The sequence below is a fragment of the Mastigoproctus giganteus genome, chromosome 2, assembly GCF_048544385.1.
Source record: "Mastigoproctus giganteus isolate SK-2022 chromosome 2, ASM4854438v1, whole genome shotgun sequence".
NCBI lineage: Eukaryota > Metazoa > Arthropoda > Arachnida > Uropygi > Thelyphonidae > Mastigoproctus > Mastigoproctus giganteus.
The window spans coordinates 220,858,873-220,885,115 of NC_143576.1; the positions used below are offsets into that span (position 1 = coordinate 220,858,873).

General features: G+C 37.6%; 1 protein-coding gene across 1 annotated transcript in view; it reads left to right on the plus strand.

Moving 5' to 3' along the window:
* The window catches only part of LOC150090151 (uncharacterized), a 118,008-nt gene that overhangs the window by 58,250 nt on the left and 33,515 nt on the right, over window positions 1-26,243 (plus strand). Inside the window, exon 4 of the mRNA XM_090368973.1 lies at window positions 8,620-8,781. Within this exon, the coding sequence (XP_090225099.1) occupies window positions 8,620-8,781 (162 nt within the window). The remainder of the gene's footprint in view (window positions 1-8,619; window positions 8,782-26,243) is intronic.

Below are 26,243 nucleotides of genomic sequence, written 5' to 3' on the forward strand. Positions count from 1 at the left end.
ATTTTTCTGAAACCACTTTTTCAATTAGGTATTCCCGAAATTCACAAATTGTATCTCTTTCATTTAACTGTAACCTAATATAATTTTCTAACTTCATTTTCACCAAATTTCCAACAATTCATGTTTAGAAGGTTAATACCTTCGTTGTCCTCATTTTATTTCTCTCATCATCGGTATTGTCACTAGTTCTTAAATTTGAATTTTTTTTTTTTTTTTTGAAACTGTCCAAAATGTCAGTGTCATTCAGATATTCAGGTACTGTGACCATGTAAAGAGATGGGAAAATTTACAGAAAAATATGGATGATGCACTTCTTTTACCCTGACAAATAATTATTTGTTGGGGTAAAAGAAAATCACTCTCTCCTAATTCTCGAATGGGGCACTTACAGTGATTCACAGCATTGTCCAACCTACAGCCCACCCAGAAAGTGAACTAAAAAAGCATTTTAAATTTTTTTAATTATCAAAAAAATTTCTCATTAAATGTTTTGTTCAGTAAATATAATTGTGTATTGTACTTAAAAAAATTTTCAAATATTTTCGATTTTACTTTTACATGCAATAAGATATGGAAAATGTAACACACTAAAGAAATCTAACTTTGAATTTTTTTTTGAATATGGTGTTTATGTCCAAATGTTTCTCCATACAGGGGAAACATTTGGACACTACTGCAGTAGGTGGACCAGAGCCCATTGGAAATACCCCTTGATCTGCTCACTGTTGACCAGCACGACTTCTCCATATGTGGGACAGGTGGTCAGATAGGTTTTACCAGGTACCACTAAGTTGTAGAATGGTAATCCCTTTAGCTCTCATAATTCGTACAGCAGCACTAATTGCCTGAAGGCCAGAAATGCGAACAGTGCGTACCAAGTTATTCTCTCTTAATCCGTTCGCTGTATGAAAATTTTGTTCTCTCAACGGAAAGTATTTTATATGTATCTTCCAAGGGGGATTCAAAATAATTCACTATAAAAGGACTTCGTTAAACAGAGGTCCGACTAAGTAATTTAGAATTATAAAAATGGTTATGCAGTTTTTTATATAGAAAATATCTTAACAATAGACAGTCAATTGTGTGCCGAGAGATACTGCCTTCCAATTTTTTCTGTAAATAATAATCTGGTTAATGATTGATATCTACAATTATTTTGAATTTTCAACCCAAATCATGCAGGCCTTGTTACAACATTGATCATGGTCATTATTAGGTGCTACTGGGTTCTAATATTAATTAGTGGGAATGGTTTTCTATAACTTTAGCTCTTTGGCCAAACTTGAATATACTTAAGTTAAAAGAATAAACTTAAAAGAAAAATATACAATAAGCTTCTGAACTGTAAATTTTTGTTAGCATATCATTTCGTTGTCTGCTGTCTCACTGAAACAGCAGCATCTCAAGAAAAATGCTGCTGATCTCATTCTTCCCAAGGTGCCTCCATAGCCAAGTGGGCAGGAGCAGCAGTGCGTAGCACATGCTTCTTGATTAGACTGGGGTTTGAGCCCGTGTCCACCAAATACAGAGGATGCAGAAAGGTCAGGGATTGACCACCATATATCCCCGGAGCAATATGGCCTTAGTTGCTAATGCTCATAAAAAAAAAAAAAAAAAAAAAAAAAAACCAAATAACAAATAACTACACTTTGATCATGGTGTAATACAGTGCTTTAAGAAAACTATTAAAGACTGTTATTACACAAAAGGTGTCTTAAAAGCAAAACACAATGAAAAATCAATATGCTGCAGGCAATCATACATGAAATTGGAGAGACAAGGAAATAAAGATTACTGGTTTTTTTTTTTGGTTTTTTTTTATTGGCTTGATTTTAATGAAATTTGGGATGGCTTGACAAATTTTATTAAAAGAGCACCATATAAAATATTATGAAAATCTCTTCATTAGGAGTCATCTCAAGAAAAATGCTGCTGATCTCATTCTTCCCAAGGTGCCTCCATAGCCAAGTGGGCAGGAGCAGCAGTGCGTAGCACATGCTTCTTGATTAGACTGGGGTTTGAGCCCGTGTCCACCAAATACAGAGGATGCAGAAAGGTCAGGGATTGACCACCACATATCCCCGGAGCAATATGGCCTTAGTTGCTAATGCTCCTAAAAAAAAAAAAAAAACCCACACCATTCTTCCCAAAACATTGGATATCTCCGTTTTACCAATAACACTATGAATTAAAAAAAAAAATAAAAAAAAAAAAAAATTGGTTTATTTGAATTTCATGGTGTTTGATTGTTTTTTTTATGAAAACCCCAAATATAAGAGGTATTAGGAACTATAGAATTTAGTAATGTGCTTGGGTTGAAGGTTGAGAAGATGAAAGAAGATATTTGTTGCTATTAGACTTGAACTTCTGTAGTTTGTAATTTTCAGGAAATACATACGAAGGAAGGTTGTTACAGAAAACAGAAGTTGAATGAATAAGTGAGAAAAAGAAGTTGGTCCTGTGAGTTTGAATTTGGACAGTAAAAGGATGTTGCCTGGTTGCAGCACGTGTTCAGACTGCTTTGGAAGAGAGAGTGAGAATTAAGAGTCCAGTTCAGAAGAACAGTGCCCATGGAAGTATCTATAGAAAAGTCGTGCACCAGAAACAGAACGTCTATGAGACAGAGGGAAGAGACTCTATTAGAGATAGGTCAATAATTAACCTAACTGCCCCTTTTGAGTGGAATCTAGAAGCCTGAGAGGTTTTGGAAGCACTGCCCCAGATGTGGGAACAATATTTCATAGTAGGGCGAATTTGTGATTTGTGCAGAGTGAACTGTTTGAAAGAAAAGTAATGCCAAGAGTGAAAGCGAAACCCCAGTTTTTCAGATGCATAGGAAACAATATTTGAAATATACTTATACCAAGAAGTTAGAAGTAATCTCCAGTAGAGATATATGATCTTGTCTAGAGATCAGAGTGTCATTGAAGATGAGCAAAGGAGCAGAAGAAGAATCCTTTTTGTGGGATATAAGACAGGATTGAGTTTTAGAAGGATTGAAATCAGCTAAGTTATCTTTGTCCCAGTGGGGAATTACCTGTAGATCAGCATTTAAGGAATTGGTATTGGATATTCAAGAGTTGAAGCTGTTTGTGCAAGGCAAGGTTTCTCAAACTGGAAAGTGGCATATAATATGCTATCATCAGAAAACTATGGATAGTGTTTCTGGTCGATGGAAGAAGTTCATTAATGTATAAAAGGAAAAGAGTGGGAGAAAGAACTGAACCTTGGGAATACTGGCATTAGTTTAAGGAAATGTGGTGCTTTACTTGGAACAGGGTTCTGAAGTCTAATCCTTATTATCCTGTTCACCAGATTTATCATTCAGTTCTGAAGACTATTCTCTGGAAGATAGATTGGGAATTGGCAAGTCTTTGTTTTATGGCACCAGAGAAATAAAGGATGATGTGTTGGAATACACTGCAGCTTTTTGATCTTCAGCCTTTTTAAATATTGATATACCCATCATAGAAAGGTTAGCGGTCATCGTGATTGTTTACGGACTCGCAATATTCAACATATACAAAAATATACACTTACCACTATCACAAAACTAACCCTCTAATGTTGATCCACAACTGTCACAGTCATGGGTGCCAGCAGGATATTTTGTAAGGTGGTGCATGTGAATAAATTTTTTGTTCACCAAATTTTTGAATACATGCAATAGTTTAATTAAGTAAAGGTTGATTGATTTACGTGTACAGCCAAGCCGTTTTGTGACCAGTGGGAGAAAGTACTTGTATTTTGAAAGAATGTATTGTTTTAATGTTTCAATAAATTAATGAAAATATTAAAAATTGTGTGTTACTTTGAAATCCAGAGGTGGTGCATTTGCATCACCTTGCACCATGCTGCCGGCACCCATGATTACAGGATCCACAACTTGTCTTAGCCATCCGAGGCATTCCAAAATAGGTTTCATATGCAGTGTAGAATTTGATGCTCCCAACTGTGTTATTCTTCACCTGAATTTGAACCGATGTAATGTTCACAAACAGCAGATTGTCTAAAGATTACTTACACCTTTTAGTAGCCATAGTATGCTGCAAAAAAAATTAATTAAAATAATAAATTATTATTAGAATAATAATAGTTTTTTTATTATGTATCACAATATGTTATAATAGCTTTATCTTATATATCATAATATTAGTCCTGACATTGTAATACACAGATGTTATCAAAAGAACCCACTAAAATCCTGACAATAAATATAAACCAAAAGCATTGATGAAATTAGCACAAAGTATGCATGAAACAGTTAAATATAAACAAACTTTTGTTGCATTGCGTAATAGACTGATGCACGGTGGCATATTAATCATAATTAAAAGCTGCTTCATGAGAGCAGTTTAAGTATCCTAAAGTGCTACTATTTGAAGTGATTCTCTTAGGTGCCCATCTGGGCAATTTCTCTTCAATGTTGTTAATGTGTACATTCATTCCAGTATTGGGCAAATATTTTTATTGAATTTGTGATGTTGTTGATTAAACTTTAAAATTGATGCTATTATTTTTGGAATCTTGAATCTTCCTCTCCCTAATTGTAGGTATTTGTCCTCTCTGTTAAATGATTATCTAACAGCACTAAATTTAAGAGTTCTTGACTCTCCTACTAAGGGAGATTAAAATTCTTCTGTTGCTGGTTTATGCTGTTTGCCAGTAGTAGCAACTGCTACCTGTATAACTGGGATTTCCACCTGGAGTCTGACATCTTCCTATTTATGTGTATCTTAATATTCTAATGTGCAAAAAATTGTTACCACATTGTTATAACATACAAGTTGGATCCATTATTTTCTCCAAAATTTTTGCAGATCCCATTCTCCTTAGAACTCTTGAATATTTTTCCCTATGGTCATCCTGTCCTTTTGACCTTCTGTGGACCTCTTAGCTATTTGGTTAGCTTGTATTGCAACCAATACTTGTCTTTTACCTATCTCCAAATATTGTCATGGGATTTAAGAACTAAAATATATACAAAGGGTACTAGGAAAGTTTTGCAATATGACGCAACAATGAATCACAGGAAGCTGCTTGTTGCTGCATGTTGAGACATGTTCATACGTGCATAGTAGCCGCTGTGCCAACTCGATGGGCTCAGTTATTCATTAGTAGTGAGAGTGTAAAGTGCTTGCAATGGCATCGTGGTCAAGAAATGAGATAAGGACAGCGGTATAATTTTGTGCGTGGTTTAACCATAGACCAGTGCTTAGAAGAAATGGCTCTTGCACTAGATGATGATTGTCCACATCATACAATGATATTCAGGTGGTATAGAGAATTCCAAAGGGGAAATTTCACTCCGGAGGATTCTGAGAGGCCAGGAAGGCCACGAACGTCAGTTACGGAGGAAAACATTACTGCTGTGAGGAAAATGCTTGACGAAAACAGGCGAGTGACCTACCAACAGATAGAGGATACATTGGGCCTAAATGCACCAGCAATTCGTTCGATTCTGCAAGATCATTTGCACGTGAAGAAACTTTGTTCTCTCTGGGTGCCGCATCAACTGACTGAAGAGCAGATGACACGACGTGTGACTTGGTGCCGGGAGATGTTAAAAAAGTTTGATAAGGGACAATCTCGGTATGTGAACAACATCGTGACAGGTGATGAGACTTGGCTGTACTATTACGATCTGCCGACCAAGGCTCAAAACAAAGTTTGGGTCTTTGATGATGACGACACACCCGTAATTGTCAGAAAATCCCGATCTGTAAAGAAGAAAATGATAGCTGTATTTTTCAAATCGAGTGGAATTGTGGAATGTGTCGTTTTGGACACGCAGAAGACAGTCACAGCTAAGTGGTATACTGAACAATGCCTGCCTAAAGTCATTGGATCTATGAAGAACCTGCGGCCAAAGTCAAGAATGGACACCTGGTACCTCCATCACGAAAATGCTCCAGCTCACTGCGCCAAAGCCTGCACCGAATATTTGACCAAGACAGGACTGAAACTTCTCGAGCACCCTCCCTACAGTCCAGACCTTGCTCCCTGCGACTTTGCACTGTTCCCGCATGTGAAAATGAAGCTAAAAGGGAGGCGGTTTTCCAGTGATGAGGACCTTCTACGGGCTTGGGACAACGAGTGTGCTTTACTCCCTAGTGAAACTTGGCAGAACTGGTTTAAAGATTGGTTTCGGAGGATGGAGAGGTGTATTGAATGTAGAGGAAATTACTTTGAAAAAATTAAATAAAGCTGTATTGCAAAACTTTCCTAGTACCCTTTGTATATACAGGCGAACTTGGTTATAACGAGCACGGAAATAACAAGATCATGGATGTAATGAGCAAAAAGCCATAATGATTTTAATTTACGCGTATTCCCATATAATCACTCACTGTTATAACGAGCATACTACATGAATGTACCGTACAAATTTTGGTAACTATGCAAACATTCGAAAGTACAGGCAGTTCCTGCTTTAAGAGTTTTCGCTTTACGAGTTCCCGGGTTTAGGAGTTTTTTTTTTTTTTTTTAATCAAGTATCAACAAAATTGAAAATTTGAACATTAATTGCAAAAAATGAATGGCAAACATTCATAAATACTGCATTTCGAACCACACGTGTAGCTATACAATACAGTGTACCCCGCTTTACGATATTAATCCGTTACCATCGTATCGCAAAAATATAATGTGAACCCAATAACAGATGTTTTTTGGTAATTCATTCCATGACCTCAGAAGTTCAAATTTTCACTATATAATTCCCTAAAAGGTTGTTTTTATAGGGTAAATTATATTAGTTACCAATTCAAATCTTTAAACGCACTACACTTTCATTGCTTTTTGATATTTTTATAAAGCACATTTCTGGAAGTCACGAACCTAAAACAAACAATTTGCACTTTCCGGTTTTTTGGGTTTTTCTGTTACTGCCAGCAATTATAAATGGGTAGTAAACTCTGTTATTGCATTTGTGAAAATACCGATAGCTGGAATTGTGCGGGTTTTTAAGTTATTTTGGTGAAATGTGTTTGCCCTTTACTGAAATTTTCAATTGTATAAAAAAATAATAAATTTTCAGAATCTTCTCTTCATTCCTTATTTTTTCTTAAAGCTTTGTAAACTTGTTACTCTGCACAAATCGTGTTGCAATTTGTGTGTTCCGTTAAAAATGCATATGCTATGCTATTGAAATGTATAAAGAAAAGAGAATGTCTTGGAAATAAATGCCTCTTGAAGTATTTCTGAAGAGGACGACTCCTTGTGCAACAAACCAACTGCCGAGCCAATAATGAGTTATCAATGAGTGTGCATTTAGTCAATGATGATGATGAAGAATAAACATTCTTTAACATTTGTGAGTCATAAATAATTTCTCTATTATAATTTGTTTGATTTTACAGGCTACGTTTTCATTTCTTTGGATAAATCAATCATTGTTTAAACATAAATTAATTAGCCGACTAATTTCATTGTTGATAACGTAACCCCTATTTTTAACATTGTCTGTGGGAAATCAATTCCTGCTTTACAAGCGCGAGCTAGGAACGAATTAACTCGTCAAGTCAAGAACTACCTGTAGTTGAAAGAACCCAATTCTTAGAATAGACAAAAATTAAAAGGGCAACTTAGCTTTTATGACCACCCTCATTGCATTGGATTAGTGGCCAGTTTGACCTTGCCCTTTCAGGGACTGGAGCTATACAATAGTGCATTGGTGTTCTGCTTGTCGCATTACCCTATTTACATATTGTCTTGTATTCACTGAACCATAAATTTATTTCGGGACTTCTAAGAATTTTGTATGCGAATCACTTTACTGTCATTTTAAATAAAATCAGTTAGAAATGAACCCTTCCTTTGGAAACATGCCTACTAACAAAAGAAAGTGTCTCTTGATCCGCGAAAAAGTCGAATTATTTGAGTTAAAACGTGGTGCAAAAAATGTTGAAGTGTGTAAAAAGTTTTTGTTCTCTTCAAGAGTAATGATATTATGGAAGAATAAACATGTTTACCTATAGGCACTGGAAAAGAACATAATGGGGGGAAAAATTTAGAAAGCGTGATGTTACAAACATCAATGAAGCGTTTCTTCAATGGTTCTCTACACGAAAAAGTGCTGGATTTTCTAATAGACGGTCTGATCTTGAAGGCTCAAGCGGAAAAATTTGCTAAACAATTTGGACTCTATGATTTTGTATGTAACAATGGTTGGTTGGATTGATTTAAAAACTAAATACAAGCATATTAATACAAATAATATATATGTATATACTAATACTATTTTATTTTTTCTCTCTAATATTTCTTTTGTTTTTTGTATCTGTCTTTTTATCAAGTTATTGAGAATTAAAAAAAAATCTGAGATAGATTTAACTCATCACTGATATAGTGAGTAACGGTTATAATGAAGAAATTTTGTCAGTTCCTTGATGCTTGTTATAACCAAGTTTGGCTGTATATATTTTTTTCCTCCAAGCAGAAACTGTACTGGTTAAAGAAAGGAGTCTCTCACCCAACATAATATTCTGCTTTATACACAGGCATTCTCATCATTAAAGAGGCTTAAAGAACGTCAGTTAGGAATGCCTTGTATTTCATAGTCAAACTTAAAAAAATGCATATGAGTTTTGTTTTTAATAATATTTACTTTTCTTATAGGAAGAGTCATTACAGTTGAGAGTCAAGAAATGAAGGTTTCTAATTATACAGGTCTTGATCCTGATAGATCATATTGGACAGAAGATGGTGAAGTATCTAAACATTTTCTTTATGTCATTAGAGTATTTTTTGAGCATTCAGCACCTGGAAATGAGGAAATAGGTATGTGATACCTATTTTTTTAAGCATTTGCTATTTTAATACTTAGTATGTGATACATTTAGTATGAGATAATAAAAATATCATTGGAGTAAAAATTAAGAGTTTGAGAGCTTTCATAAATATATATATATATATAGGCCACCCCCATATAACACAGTACTTCTACAACAAGGTTTCGCTCTAACATGATTAATAAACTGTAGCAATCCTTGTACAACATGGTTTCGCTCTAACATGATTAATAAACTGTAGCAATCCTTGTACAACATGGTACTTATAATATGGTTTCGATCTAACACAGAGAATTGTGGCAAATCTCGCATAACACAGTATTTTTTTAGATTTTCTACGGAGAAAACTTTGCAGTAAAGCTAAATTATTGGACAACCCCCCCCCCCCCTTTTTTTTTTTTTTTTGTTGGGCAATTCCAGTTCTGTGCTGTTGAACTTAGACTCAAACAAGTTAGGGTTAAATTTGAAAGTGTTTGCAATTCCGGACAGACACGATAGGAAGGAGTATACAATGAGAGGCTTGTCAATCAATTCAGAATTTTTCTTGGCATGGTCTGTGCTTAATAGTAGCAATCACTGGGATTGCTTCTACAGGGATGGGGTACACTTAAATAGGCAGGGTGCAAGAATATTTGCTGATGCTGTCAAGGCAGTGTTAGGTGAGTCGGAAAGCTGCTAGCTTTGGGAAATCACACACTAAAAGAATAACAGTAGCTGCAGGCAGAGGGGAAAGCCATTCTTGCACTGCTTCTATTGTAATAAGCTGCAGCCTAGAGAGCAAGTTGTTGGGGATTTCAAGAGTTGCTGGTTGTCATGGAACAAGTAATTGGGTTGGGCTGTTTTAGGGTAACTAAGAGTAAGAACAGGTGCATGTATACGTGCATGTACACCAATGGTTAGGAGTTTGATAAATAAATTTTATAAATTTGAAGTGCTGATCAAGGCATGTTTGGATATCAGAGACATGGTGTCACACAGATATAAGCAGTGCAGAATTGGAATTTGGGGAGTACAATGTGTATGGAAAGGATAGACAAGGTGGGAAGGGAACACAAAATCTAAGCAAGTGCATTCAGTTGATCTAGATGAACGGTGCAATGTTGAGTCAGTTTGGTGTGATATAAACTCAAACTCTGGAAAAGCAAAAATGAGAGTCTGAGTTTGTTATAGGCTTAATGACTCTGAGTACAGTGGACAATGACAGGGCCGCTGCAAGTGGGTAAGTGAGGTAAGCATCGCTTACAAGTGGCACTTCAGGAGGGCACCAAAAATGTTTTTGACATGTACAAGTCAGACCTCTGTAATGGATTTCTTTATAGAAATTTTTTCTATATAACAATTTTTATTAAATCTCCCTTGGTAATTGCATCTAAAATAGTTTCGGTAAAACGAAGATTACTTCCATATACCAACAGATTACGAGAGACTTTACTGGGAATGCTTTGTTCGCACCTCTGGCCTTCAAAGGCACCCCCGTAGCCAGGTGGAAAGGAGCAGCAGCGCATAGCACATGCTTCTTGATTAGACCGGGGTTCAAGCCAGTCACCACCAAATACGGAGGATGCGGAAAGGTTAGGGAATGACCACCGCATATCCTGGAGCAATATGGCCTTAGTTGCTAATGCTCCTAAAAACCAAATAACAAACAAACAATCTGGCCTTCAAGCAATTGAGTCAATTAGTGCTGCTGCTAAGCACGAATTAAGATCCAAAGGTATTACCATTCTTCAACTTATTGTTACTCTTAAAACCTATCCAACCGCCTGTCCCACGTACCCAGAAGTCATGCTGCTAACCTGATGGTTAAAACCAATCAGATGACCAGCATAACTTCCATCATTTACCAGTAATGGTGAATACAGGGTAGGGCAAGTGTCCTCCTGTCATTTTTCGGAGAATATACACCAAGTGTTTAAATTCTCTTTAGCTACAAAAAAAAATTTTTTTTTTATTTTTTTTTATTGTTAATATAGGATTTTATCTATTTCTTCATTGTGGCTAGGCTCTTTTCAGCTGACTACAGTTGACAACACTGATGCTGATGTGATCGCCATTCTAGTTCGAGGCATCACGCAGTTTGGTCATGCATAATATTTACTTCAAAGTAATTCAGACTATAGCTGTGTGCCTGTGTCTGCCAGTCACATTCTGTTTGAGTGTCATTTGTTTTGTTCTGTGCATTATTTTATGCTTTGTGCACAAACAAGGCACAAAATGGAGCTCCTCCTGTCATTTTTTTTCTGGATCTGCCACTGCTTACCAGTATTCAACAAGGCAGGCAAATAATTCATTTGAAATACAGTACATGAAATTGCAGACACGTTAATTTGCTTATCTGGAATTTGTTTCATATTTGTATTTTGCAGTTACAAAATCTTTTTATTCAAGTTATCTACCCTCAGGTAGGTTCAGGGCATCATTGATGCTGTGATTCTCTATCTTGTGCTATCCTTTTTTAATTCCTGCATAATTTCTTGTTATCCAATCCATCATTCCAATTTTCCTTCTCCCAGTAGTTCTCTTCTCACACATCTACCCCTCAATCCCTTTCCTCTACATGCTTTCTCTTCTCAATACCTGTCCTATAAAGTTATTTTGTCTCCTTAATTCTGTAGTAACATTCTCTCTTCTACTTTCCTCAAAATCTCACTCTGTTCACCCATTTCTCCCTTTCCCTCTTTTACACCCACATCTCGAAAGCTTCTAGCTGTAATCTCTTTCCCAGTGTCCACGTCTCGGAGCCAAAAAAGTACAACAGTCCATATCAATGTTTTCATCATTTTCTTTAACTCCTTGAAATTTCTTCTCAATAGTTCTAAATGCCTCTTTGTCCATTGCAATCCTTGATTTTATTTTTTCCAGGCTTTTTCCATTTTCTGTCATTATGCTTCTCAAGTATCTATCTGTTGACCTGTTCCAATATTATTCCACCTAAGTTATATTGATTCTTCTTCCTGGCCACTTTAAAATTAACATTACCTTGGTTTTATTGCTGTTAATCTTAATATCGTACTCGTTTATTGTGCTGTTCAAGATGTCCAAGGAGCTCTGTAATTCTTCATTATTAGTAATCAGTATCTAGTCATCTGCAAATCATATTGTCTTTATCTTTTCTCTTACTTTTGCACCTCCTTTCTGCTCTTCTTTGAACTCTTTCATCAGTGCTTCTGCATATGAATCAAATAGCATGGGAAACATGGAACATCCTTGCCTTACACCCCTACCAATGGAAATCACAAAATATTTTAAAGAAAATAGAGCAGAGGAAGCATTCAAAAAAAATTCTTGATTCGACTAATTATATGGCTACTATCATTGGCATTGACACTTTGTTTCCAGAAGCAAGCACTGTAAGGAAAAGATTGAAAAGATGTCATTTCGATTATGAAAGTAGAGAGGAAGCTATTCAGGATCCGAAACAAAATTTCAAAATTATATTTTTCTTTCAAATTATCTGAAACTGAAACGTTAACTGTGAAAGGTTTAGAAATATGAAAGAACATGCAGAAATATTTAAAATATTTTATAATATTTCTGAATTAAAAAAATGGTCATAAGACGATTTATTAAATCATTGAAAAGATTTACATATTAAATTAAGTGGCATTGATCGTAATGAGTCTGTTATGGATGATTTAATGTTGTTTGAAGAATTTAGAGTACTTCAAATTTATATTAAAAGCAATATTACTCCATTTGAAGTGTTACAATATATTTTAAAAAACTATTTTACAGATACATTTTCCAAATGTAGCATTAAGAATTTATGCAAATGAGGGGAACAAATGGGTGCTCTTACCAAGAAAGGCTTAAGTTCTGAAAGTTGCAGCATCTGGAGACTAGACTCCTGTGAGGTGATCTGATTGAGGTGTTTAAGGCTTTAAATGGTTTGAGCAAGCTGAATGCTGATGGGATTCTTCCTCTTGCTCACATTACACAGTTGAGGGGGCATAAATTCAAATCGAGGAAAGACAGTTGCAGAATAGCTGTTCGGAAATTTGAATTTAGCCAGCGAGTGGTTGAATGCTGGAACATACTTCCATCTGTCATTGTGGAAGTTGATAGCTTAAATAAATTCAAGGAGGAACTGCACAAACCCCTTGAAGCGGATGAAGAGGTGAATGAGAAGTGGTTTTTTTTTTCCTTTTTTTTTTTGGTTTTTTTTTTTTTTTTTGCTGATGCTGTATATAAACTTGCTATCTTGCATCATATGCCACTACTAATGCCAATGCCAGTTTTTATGACTTCACCAGTTTCAGTTGCCTCAGTTGAATGCAGTTTTTCAAAATTAAAATTAATCAAATTATTTGAAACTACAGTGTCTCAACAATGCCTCTCTAATTTGGCAATAATTTCAATAGAAAATGATCATTTGGAACAAATAAACATAAATGAAATAATTAATAAATTTGCATCTCTTAAAGCAAGGAAACAAATTTGTATAACATTACAATTTTCCTTTTATTTTATTATTGTAATAGAGTAGGATTACTGTGATTATAATTTAAAGATTATTTCCAGAATTCAGAATGAAATTGTTATTTTTGTTCATTGTTTCATTATATTATATGTGAATGCTGTAATTTTCTTTTTCAATAAATTAATAATAACCATTTATGCCTAAATTTATTTTTTAATCGAAATATTTTGGGGTGGCAAATTTGATTTCGCTTACTGGTGGCATATGAGGTCTCAGCGGCCCTGAACAACTATACAGAGAATCAGTAAATCAGAATGTCTTATAATGGGGGATTTTAACTTTCCAGATATTGACTGGAACTTGTGGATTGGTCACTCCCACAGTAGCAAGACTGTTGTGGATTTATTTGTGATTGTTTTCTACAGCAGCATGTTAAAGAGGCAAATAGAGGGAGTAATATTCTTGATCTGATTATCAGCAGTGATTATTCATGAATTCAGAATTTACAGATAAAGGAACCACTGAGTGGCAGTGATCACAATGTGCTGATGTGGAATTTACTCAAAGATGTAACTAGCATCAGGGGTGACTATAGTGATCTCAGATTTTTTTTAAAATTCAATACAGTGATATCAACTGTTGATGTAACCAACAGCAGATTCTAAACGGGAAGCATTCAAAGTATTAATTTTGGAAGCTGCGAGGCTTTTCATTCCAACTAAGAAATACTGTTCAAGGTTTAGGCCCAAATGGATGTCAGATGAACTAATGAGACTCGTGGAAGAGAAGAAAAATGCATGGGACTCATACTCTTGCTTTCTTGCATCATGCCTTTAATTATGTAGTAGTAGTACTAATAGAGTTTTTCCAGTTCCTCCTTTAATTTCCTTAAACTATCAACTTCCACAATGATAGATGGAAGTTTGTTCCAGCAATTAACCACCCGCTGGCCAAAGGCAAATTTCCGCACTCTATTCTACAACTGTCCTTGCTCAATTTGAATTTGTCCCCCTAAGTTTCTTAATCTGAGCAAGCAGAAGAATCTCATCAGAATTCGGTGTGCTCAACCCATTCAAGGCCTTATACACCTCAATCAGATCACCTCGCAGGTGCCTAGTCACCATCTGCTGCAGTTTGCAGAACTTAAGCCCTTCTCTGTACATGCTCAAGCAACTCTACATCCTTCCTAAAATGAGGCCTCCAGACCTGTAGACAGTACTCAAGGCATGGCTTGACGATTCCCTTATACAAAGGGATAATCACCTCCTTTCCTTGGAGCAAAATCCCTGTATATCATTGACAAAACCCCATGACCTGCTCTGGCAGCCTGTCTGCAGTGCTAAGAAAACTTCATATCTGACTACACAATCACTTCCAAGTCTTTTTCATTTTCTGCCACCCTAAGTGTAGTACTTCACGATTGGTACATTCCTCTAGGGTTACTTTTACCCATATGCAGTACTTTGCATTTGTCAATTATTATTGTCATTATTTTTATTGTTGTTATATATATATATATATATATAGAGAGAGAGAGAGAACAAGAGTCAAAAATAGAAGGGAATCACCAAGAAAGAGAAGAATAATGATATCCATCTCATGATCCTAGGTGTGCCAAGCCCATACTCACCAGATGTTGAGCCCCTGGGGTGAGATGCAAACCCTGTCAGTTGCCACCTCTCAACCCATCTGCCCAAATTTCCTAGATCCTGTTGCAGTAGCACACTGCCTATCCACTGCAGGTGCCTTTCTTATGTTTAACTTCAACAATTTCTCTTCCACTTTGTTCTCAGTTATTACAAAATCATTAAGCACCCTGTTACAGTGTGATAAACTTCTGGCTTTTTCTTCCCATAATAATTCCTAATGTGTGAATGTAGATGCTAAAATACTCATTCAGTTTATTAGCTATCTGAGCAGGATCATCAACAGTAAAACCATCAATATCAATTAGACCAGTTCCTATCCATCCCCTTCCTTTTGGAGTTTATATAAGTAAAGAAGTCTGTTCTGTTTTTCTTACCATCCTTTGCCAAAGATTTCTCGTAATCTGCCTTCGCTGCCTAATCTCCTTTGTGACTTGATTACAGACTAGGTTATATCTGCCATAGGCTTCCAAGTCGCCTGATAATTTATATGCGTCTCATGCTTTTTTTCTTCTCTGCCACGAGTCTCATTAGTTCATCTGACATCCATTTAGGCTTAAACCTTGAACAGTATTTCTTGATCGGTATTAAAAGTTTAGTAGCTTCCATGATTAATTCCTTGAATGCTTCCCACTTAGAATTTGCTGTTGTTAACATCAGTTGGTCCCACTGTACAGAATTTAAACTCTGAGACTACTGTAGTCGCCTTTACGGAAACAAAAACTCTTCCCTTTTCCACCTGTTATATCTTTAAGTAAATCCATATCAGTACACTGTGATCACCGCCACCTAGTGGTTCTGTTATCTGCAAATTCTTAATGAATGAATAATCACTGCTGATAACCAGATCAAGAGTATTACGCTCTCTGGTTGCATCGTGAACATGCTGCTGCACAAAAGTCTTGGTAGTGTGCAAGTGACCAAGCCGACCGGGCTAGCCAGGTGGGTAAAGTGCCTGCCTGGCAACCCAAAGGTTGCGGGTTCGAATCCCGCCTCGGGCTTGGTTCAAAGTACTGCAAAAGCCTTGGGAGGTGCATTATGGCCACAGAAGCTGATGCACCAACAACTACCCCCCCCCCCCCCAAAAAAAAAGCAAGTGACCAACCCACAAGTCCCAGTCAATATCTGTGAAGTTCAATATTGTTCACAGTTTAGGCCTAAATGGATGTCAGATGAACTAATGAGACATATGGCCGAGAAGAAAAATGCATGGAATACGTATAAATTAATGGGTGACATGGAAGCCTATGATAGATATAAGCTGGTCTGTAACCAAGTCACAAAGGAGATTAGGCAGGCAAAGGCAGATTATGAGAAATCCTTGGCAAAGGATGCAAAGAAAAACAGAAAAGATTTCTTTACCTATGTAAACTCCAGAAGGAAAGGGATGAATCAGATTGGTCCACTGGATATTGATGGTTCAACATTTGAGGATCCTGCTCAGGTGGCTAACAAACTAAATGAGTAGTTTACATCCTCATTCACACATGAGGAGTTATTCAGGAAGGGGAATGCCAGAGGTGAAGTAAACTCTGGCAGTGATCTAGATGATTTTGTGATAACTGAAAAGAAAGTGGAGGAGAAGTTGTTGAGGATAAACATAAAAAAGGCACCCGAGGTGTACAGAATCTATCCAGTTATATTTAAGGAGGCAGCAAAGGAAGTAAGAAAACCCTTAGCCATAATTATGAGAGCTTCTTTGGATTCAGGGGAGGTACCCATGTACTGGAGCTGTGCAAATGTGACCCGAATTCACAAAAGAAGAACCAAAGGGCAACACAAGTAATTATAAACCTGTGAGTTTAACTTTTGTTCCAGGAAAATTAATGAAGGCACTGGGTAAAGAAGCACTGCAGGATCATCTAGACAAGACTTCAGTTATAGCTTGGACACAGCATGGTTTTGTTAAGGGAAAGTCTTGCCTGAACGATTTGATTGGATACTATGATGTAGTCACAAAAGAACTGGATGCAGGGAATAACTTTGATATTATATATTTGGATCTTAGAAAGGCTTTTGATACTGTTGCACATGGAAGACTGCTACACAAATTGGAGCAGTGTGACATTGGAGGCAAATTGCTGCTATGGATAAAGGGGTGGTTGAGGGGGAGAAGACAGAGTGGTAATCAATGGACACTGCTCATCGTGGACTAATGTTATTAGTGGAGTCCCTCAGGGTTCAGTGTTGGGTCCATTGTTGTTTTCTGTATTTAAAAATGATATTGATGATGGTATATCAAGCTTAATGTCCAAGTTTGCAGATGATGCAAAGATTGGCAGGGTTGTTAAGGACACTACTGATGATATGCTGCTGCAACAGGATCTGGAAAGGTTGAGCAGATGGGCTGAGAGGTGACAAATAAAGTTTAACATTGACAAATGTAAAGTACTACATATGAGAAACAGCAACCCCAGAGCAACGTATCAACTCTGTGGTACTACACTGACAGTGGTAGAGAATGAAAAGGACCTGGGGGTAATTGTGCAGGCAGATATTAAGTTCTCTGAGCAGTGCAGATGGGCTGCAAGAGTAGCTCATGGTGTCTTGTCAATGATATACAGGAATTTTTCTAGCAGGGATAAGGAGGTGATTATTCCCTTGTATAAGGCAATGGTCAGGCCACATCTCAAGAAGGATGTAGAGCTGCTGAAACAAGTACAGAGAAGGGCAACAAGATCAGTGAATGGAACAAAGGGTTGCTCTTATGAAGAAAGGCTTAAGTTTTGCAAATTTCAGTGTCTCGAGACTAGGCACTGGCAAGGTGATCTGATAGAGGTGTATAAAGCCTTGAATGGTTTGAGCATGCTCAATGCTGATGGGATTCTTCCTCTTGCTCAGAATAATCACCTGAGAGGGCATAAATTCAGATTGAGGAAAGACAGATGTAGGATAGATGTGCGGAAATTTGCCTTTAGCCAGTGGGTAGTTGGTTGGTGAAACAGACTTCCATCCCTTGTTGTGGAAGTTGATGGCCTAAATAAATTTAAGGCTCATCTGGACAGGTATTTCGAACGAACCAATGGATGAAATGGAAGTGGGTTTTTTTTTTTTTGGCTGATGCTGCATAAGCTTGCTTTCTTGCATCATATGCCTCTACTAATGCTAAAGTTAAAATCCCCCATTATAACATAATGTGATTTACTGACCCCTTCTGTTTCTCTGTACAATTGTTTGTTGTAGTCATTAGGCCTATAACACACTCCTACTCATTTTTGCTTTCCCAGTGCTTATGTCACACCAAACTGACTCAACATTGCACTGTCTGTCTATGTCAACTGGATACACTTCCTTAGATTTAGTTTTTCTTAATTAATAACATAACCCCCTCCTCCCTTCCTATCCTTTCTGTACACATTGTACTCCCCAAATTCCAATTCTGCATTCTTATCATCTCTGTGATACCATGTCTCTGATATCCCAACAATATCTGCCTTTGGTGTCCTGACCAGCACTTCAAATTCATGAAATGTAAACTCTAAAAAGAAGGGATGAATCAGATTGGTCCACTTGATATCGATGATTTGACTATAGATCATTCTGCTCAGATAGTTGCCAAACTGAATACATAAGTATTTTGCAACTGCATTCAAAGATGACAAATTCTGTAGGGAAGTGGAGAACAGAAGCTTATTAATCTTTAACAGGGAGCTAAATTATTTTGTAATAACAGAGTAAAGTGGAGGAGAAATTGCTGAAGTTAAACATAAGAAAGGCATCTGGGGTGAATGGGATCTATCCAGTTATATTAAAGGAGGCCACAAAGGAAGTAAGCAAACCCTTAGCCATAATTATGAGAGCATTGTTGGACTCAGGAAGTCCCTCTGAGTCCAGTCACAGAACGTGCAAATGTATCTCCAGTTCAAAAAAGTAGGATAAAAGGGTGACATGATTAATTACAGAACTATTAGTTTAACTTCTGTCCTCGCAAAAATAATGATGTCACTGATTAAAGAAGCATTGTAGTATCATCTAGACAAGACTGCAGTAATAGTTAAGACACAGCATGGGTTTGTTAAGGGGATGTCTTGTCTGACCAATTTGATTGGTCAGACAATGAACTGGATGCAAAAAAATAATTTTGATATCATATACTTGTATTTCAGGAAAACCTTTGATACTGTTGCACATGGAAGACTATTGTACAAATGGGAGCAGTATGGCATTAAGAGCAAGTTTCTACAATGGATAAACGGATGGTTGAGTTGGAGAAGACAGAGCGGTAATCAATGGACACTGATCTTCACGGACTAATGTTATTAGTGGAGTCCCCCAGGGCTCTGTGTTGGGTCCATTGTTTTTTCTGTATTTATCAATGACACTGATGAAGGTATATCAAGCTTAATTAGCATTGGCATTTGATGCAAGAAAACAAGCTTATGCAGCATAAGCCAAAAAAATAAAATTAAAAAAATTAAATAAATAAAAAATAACCACTTCCACTTCAACCCTCTGTTCGTTCAAAATACCTGTCCAGCTGAGCCTTAAACTTATTTAGGCTATCAACTTCCACGACAAGGGATGGAAGTCTGTTCCACCAACCAACCACCCTCTGGCTAAAGGCAAATTTCCACCTGTCTATCCTACATCTGTCTTTCCTCAATTTGAATTTATGCCCACTCAGGTGATTATTCTGAGCAAGAGGAAGAATCCTGTCAGCATTGAGCATGCTCAAACCATTCAAGGCTTTATACACCTCTATCAGATCACCTTGCCAGTGCCTAGTCTCAGGACACTGTAATTTGCAAAACTTAAGCCTTTCTTCGTAAGAGCACCCCTTTGTTCCATTCACTAATCTTGTTGCCCTTCTCTGTACTCGTTCCAGAAGCTCTACATCCTTCTTGAAATGAGGCCTCCAGACCTGTATACAGTACTCTAGGTGTGGTCTGACCATTGCCTTATACAAGGGAATAATCACCTCCTTATCCCTGCTAGAAAAATTCCTATATATATCATTGACGATACAACATGAGCTACTCTTGCAGCCCGTCTGCACTGCTCAGAGAACTTCATATCTGCCTGCACAACTACCCCCAGGTCTATTTCATTCTCTACCACTGTCAGTGTAGTACCACAGAGTTGATACGTTGCTCTGGGGTTGCTGTTTCCCATATGTAGTACATTACATTTGTCGATGTTAAACTTCATTTGCCACCTCTCAGCCCATCTGCTCAACCTTTCCAGATCCTGTTGCAGCAGCATGGTGTCAGTAGTGTCCTTGACAACCCTGCCAACCTTCGTATCGTCTGCAAACTTGGACATTAAGCTTGATATACCATCATCAATATCATTTATAAATACAGAAAACAATAATGGACCCAATACTGAACCCTGAGGGACTCCACTAATAACATTAGTCCACGATGAGCAGTGTCCATTGATTACCACTCTGTCTTCTCCCCCTCAACCACCCCTTTATCCATAGCAGCAATTTGCCTCCAATGCCACACTGCTCCAATTTGTGCAGCAGTCTTCCATGTGCAACAGTATCAAAAGCCTTTCTAAGATCCAAATATATGATATCAAAGTTATTCCCTGCATACAGTTCTTTTGTGACTGCATCATAGTATCCAATCAAATTGGTCAGGCAAGACTTCCCCTTAACAAAACCATGCTGTGTCCGAGCTATAACTGAAGTCTTGTCTAGATGATCCTGCAGTGCTTCTTTAACCAGTGCGCCTCCATTAATTTTCTGGGAACAGAAGTTAAACTCACAGGTCTATAATTACTTGTGTTGCCCTTTGATCCTCCTTTTTGAATTGGGGTCACATTTGTACATCTCCAGTACATGGGTACCTCCCCTGAGTCCAAGGAAGCTCTCATAATTATGGCTAAGGGTTTGCTTACTTCCTTTGCTGCCTCCTTTAATATAACTGGATAGATCCCATCCACCCCAGGTGCCTTTCTTGTGTTTATCTTCAACAGTTTCTCCTCCACTTTACTCCCAGTTATTTCAAGATTCTGTAGATTAGTGCTAGAGTTGAATACACCTCTGGCATTCCCCTTGCTGAAAACTCCTCATGTGTGAATGTCGATGCAAAATATTCATTTAGTTTGTTAGCTACCTGAGCAGGATCATCAACAGTTGACCCATCAATATCAAGTGGACCAATCTGATTCATCCCCTTCCTTCTAAAGTTTACATAAGTAAAGAACTCTTTGCTGTTTTTCTTTGCATCCCTTGCCAAGGATTTCTCGTAATCTGCCTTCGCCTGCCTAACCTCCTTTGTAACTTGGTTGCATAACAACTCGTATCTGTCATAGGCTTCTGTGTCATGTGTTAATTTGTAAGTATCCCATGCATTTTTCTTCTCTGCCATATGCCTCATTAGTTCATCTGACATCCATTTTGGCCTAAACCCTGAACAATATTTCTTAGTTGGTATGTAAAGCCTAGTAGCTTCCAAGATAAGTTCTTTGAATGCTTCCCATTTTGAATTTGCTGTTGGTAACATCATCAGTTGGTCCCACTGTATAGAATTTAAATACTGTCTCAGTCCATCGTAGTCGCCTTTACGGAAGCAATAACCCTTCCCTTTACCCCTAATGGTAGTTACCTCTTTGAGTAAATCCCACTTTAGCACACTGTGATCACTGCCACCTAGTGGTTCATTTATCTGCAGATTCTTAATGCATGAAGAATCGCTGCTAATAATCAAATCAAGAGTATTACTCCCTCTAGTTGCCTCCCGAACATGCTGATGTAGAAAACAATCATTCAATAAATCCACAAAAGCCCTGCTAGTGTGTGAGTAACCAGCCCCCAAATTCCAGTCAATATCTGGGAAATTAAAATCTCCCATTATAAGACTCTCTGATTTACTGGCCCACTCTATTTCCCTGTACAGTTCCTTATTATACTCATCAGAGTCATTAGGCCTATAGCACACTCCTACTCTCAATTTTGATCTCCCAATGCTTATGTCACACCAAACTGACTCAACACTGCACTGTCCAGCGAAGTCGACTGGCTTCACTTCCTTGGTTTTTATGTGTTTCTTAACTAATAGCATAACCCCTCCTTCCTTCCTATCCTGTCTATCCTTTCTGTAGACGTTGTACTCCCCAAATTGCAGTTCTGCATCCCTTATATCTGTGTGACACCACGTCTCTGATATCCCAACAATATCTGCCTTTGATGTTTTGAGCAATACCTCAAATTCATCAAATTTATTTACTAAACTCCTAGCATTGGTGTACACGCAAGTATACCTGCACCTGTTTCTATTCTTAGCTACCCTAACACAACCCATGTACTGCAATGGCTCCCAGCAGTCTCTGAAATACCATGCATCTTGTTTTTCAGGCTTCTGCTCATTCTAATAGAAGCAGTGCAAGAATCTTTCACCTCTGCCAGTGGCTACTGTCAATCTATTGGTCTTTGTCTCCCCCCAAGCTAGCAGTTTTCCGACCCACCTAACACTGCCTCGATAGCATCAGCAAATATTCTTGCACCCTTTCTATTTAAGTGTATCCCATCCCTGTAGAAGCAATCTCTCCTGTTAAAAAGTACAGTCCATGCTGAAAAAAATTCTACCCCTTGAGCCTTACACAATCTTTCCAGGGCCGAGTTGATCGACAAGGCTCTCATCATATACTCCCTCCTATCGTGTCTGGGCAGAATTGCAGACACTTTCAAATTCAACCTTAATTCTCGGCTTTTGTTCAACAGTGACCTGTACTTGTTAAGTAATTCTGCCGGTCTCCTACTCTTAATATTATTAGTGCCAACGTGTACAAATATATCACCTTTTGTGCCCTTAAAAGATGATATTCGCTCTTCAATGTCATCAACCTTTGCCCCTGGCAGACATACCCTGGTCCTGTTGAAGTTGAAGGAAGCTCTCATAGTTATGGCTAAGGGTTTGCTTACTTCCTTTACCACCTCCTTTAATGTAACTGGATAGATCCTGTCCAGCCCAGGTGCCTTTCTTATTTTTAATTTCAACAATTTCTTCTCCACTTTGCTCTCAGTAATTACAAAATCATTTAGCTCCCTGTTAGCATTTGATAAACTTCTCACTCCCCTCATTGAATAACTCCTCATGTGTGAATGTAGATGCAAAATACTCATTCAGTTTATCAGCTACCTGAGCATGATCATCAATAGTCAATCCATCTATGTTAAGTGGTCCAATCTGATTCATCCCTTTCCTTCTAGAGTTTACATAAGTAAAGAACTCCTTGCTGTTTTTTTTTGCATTCTTTGCCAAAGATTTCTCATAATCTGCCTTTTCCTGCCTAACTTCCTTTGTTACTTGATTACAGACTAGTTTATACCTGCCATAGGCTTCTGTGTCACCTGGTACTTTATATGCATCCCATATATTCTTCTCTGCCATGAGCCTCATTAATTCATCTGACATCCATTTAGGCCTAAACCTTGAACAGTATTCCGTAGTTGGAGTGAAAAGCCTAGTAGCCTCCAAAATTAAGTCCCTGAAGACTTCCCATTTAGAATTCAAAATTGGTAACATCATCAGTTAGTCCCACTGTACAGAATTTAAAAACTGTCTGAGACCTCTGTAGTCACCTTTACGAAAGCAAAACCCTTCCCTTCACCCTTGATGGTAGTTACATCTTTAAGTGATTCCCACATCAATACATTGTGATCATTGTCATCCAGTGATTCCTTTATCTGCAAATTTTTAATGCATGAATAATCACTGCTGATAATCAGATCAAAAGTATTACTCCCTCTGGTTGCCTCTCGAACGTGTTGCTGTAGAAAACAGTCATCCAATAAAACCCCAGGGGTCTCTCTGGGTAACTTGGAAATTTTTTTTTTTTTTTTGGCTGGTGCAGCATAAGTCTCAGGCTTCCTTGCACTATATGGCTAGTAATAATAAATAAATAAATAAATAAAAAAATAAAAACAAGTCTTGCTAGTGTGTGAGTGACCAATCCACAAGTTCCAGTCAATATCTGGAAAGTTAAAATCCCCTATTATAAGACATTCTGATTTACTGGCCCACTCTATTTCTCTGCACAGTTGCTCATTATACCTATCAGATTCAATAGGTCTGTAACACACATCTACTCTAATTTTTCTTTCCCATTGCTTATTTCTCACCAGACAGACTCAAAACTGCATTGTCCACCAAAATCAATTGGATGTACTTCCTTAACTAACAGCATAACCATTCCTTCCTTCCTACCCTGTCTATCCTTCCTGTACACATTGTACTCCCCAAATTCCAATTTGGCACTGCTTATATTTGTGTGGCACCATGTCTTGATTAGCACTTCAAGCTCATCAAATTTATTAACTATACTCCTAACATTGGTGTACATGCAAGTATACATGCACCTGTTCCTACTCTTAGTTACCCTAACAGAGCCCATGTATTTACTTGTTCCACTATGATTCCCAGCAGTCCTGGAAATCTCCATTACCTTGCTTTCCAGGCTGCTGCTCATTCTAATAGAAGCAGTGCAAGAATCACCTCTGCCTGCGGCCACTGTTAACCTTTTAATCTGTGTATCCCCTCAAGCTAGCAGTTTTCTGACCCACCTAACACTGCCTCGATAGCATCAGCAAATATTCTTGCACCCTTTCTATTTAAGTGTACCCATCCTTGTAGAAGCAGTCTCTCCTGTCAACAACCACAGACCAGGCTGAAAAAAATTCTACCCCTTGAGCCTTGCACCGTCTCTCCAGGGCCAAATTGATCGACAAGGCTCTCATCATATACTCCCTGCTGTTGTGTCTGGGCAGAATTGCAAACACTTTCACATTCAACCCTAACTCGTGACTTTTTTTCAACATTTACCTGTACTTGTTGAGTAAATCTGCAGATCTCTTACTCTTAATGTCATTAGTTCCAACAAGTACAACAACACCTTTTGTGCCTTTAAAATTTATCTGCTCTCCAATGTCATCAACTTTTGCCCCTGGCAGACATACCCTGGTCCTGTTCCACCTATCCTTCTTGCGTAGTATATTCCCTGTCTCCCTGACATTAGTCACCAACAATAACTAGTTCCTTTGGGACCAGCACATTCTACCTTGTAGATTGACTTTTTTTTTTTTTTTCCTGATGCACAGGAATGAGCTCTGTTGTTGAGCTGGGCAGCTGAGAGCTTGATGAGGCCCCTCATTAATTTCTTCAAGGGCATTTACCCTACACCTCAAGCTCTCGTAGACGCCCATCAGAACGCTGAGTTGGTGCCTAATTTCATGACAATCTAGACACCTAGCGCGCGCGCGCGCACACACACACACACACACACACACACACACACACACACACACACACACACACACACACACACACACACACACACACACAAAGGCATCCTCCTTGGCTAGATCATGTCCTGTTTTAGAAAGGTTGGCAAACATTTCACATTTTGCACATATTTGAGACTGATGTATTGGAGAATCACCCCTTCGTTTCTCCCCCGAGTCACAGCACTCTCGCTAGTCTGTGATCTTTGCTTCACAGCTTGTCTGGGTCATGATTTCCGTTTAATTACAATTTAATTAACAATGCATTTTAATAAGATTAATATTATTTTTGATTAATTGATAATATTATAACAAACTAACAGATTCCTAATACAGTGCTTCGTATTACGCTATCTAGTTTTACTTTATTCTTTACGCTCTATCAGTTCGAGATATATATACGTTAAGCTATTTCTTATCGACTAAAATATGACAGTTAGTTCAACAATATTGGCACCAACACTGGGAATCGTAACTTCCAAAAATCGCTGGTTAAATTCAAAATAAGAAACTAACAAACGCTACTAAACCTATTTAATATCTCTGTAAAACACAATGTACTATGTTAATTAACGAAGAATACGGTAAAAATTAAAAATACTTATCCCTTTACAGCAGCCAAAAATCCACCGACTGTTCTCTTCTGCAACCCGAGCACCCTTGTGTGATCATGTGCATACCTATGAATTTTAAAATTTAAGTCATTATTTTTCTCAGCAGAGATGCTCCCCTGCAAGTTACTATAGTATGATTTAATGAAAATAATCATAACCAAGGCATATTTGCTTTCAAATATGCACTTGCAATTTGCCCCTGGCACTAAAAAGGTTCCCACCCCTGGTGGGAACCTGGTGGGAATATGAAATTAAAGTTCATTTTCTGCTTAAGAACCTCCAAAAAGCAATCAAAACCTACCTATGTTAATCCTTTAAAAATCTGCCTGTAATTCTCTGTAGCTTGTTCTATGTATTTACATGGTGTTTCTATTAAAAGTCCAGGGTCTATGTTACTGATTGGCCTATTTGTTGTGTGGACTTTTTTGTCATATCTGGGCAAAAATTTTTGAATTTAACGTTAAAATTGGTCTAAATATGCTGCTTAGATTTTTCATTTCTAAATTAAAATTTGGCATAATTGCCTACCTTTTATTCAGT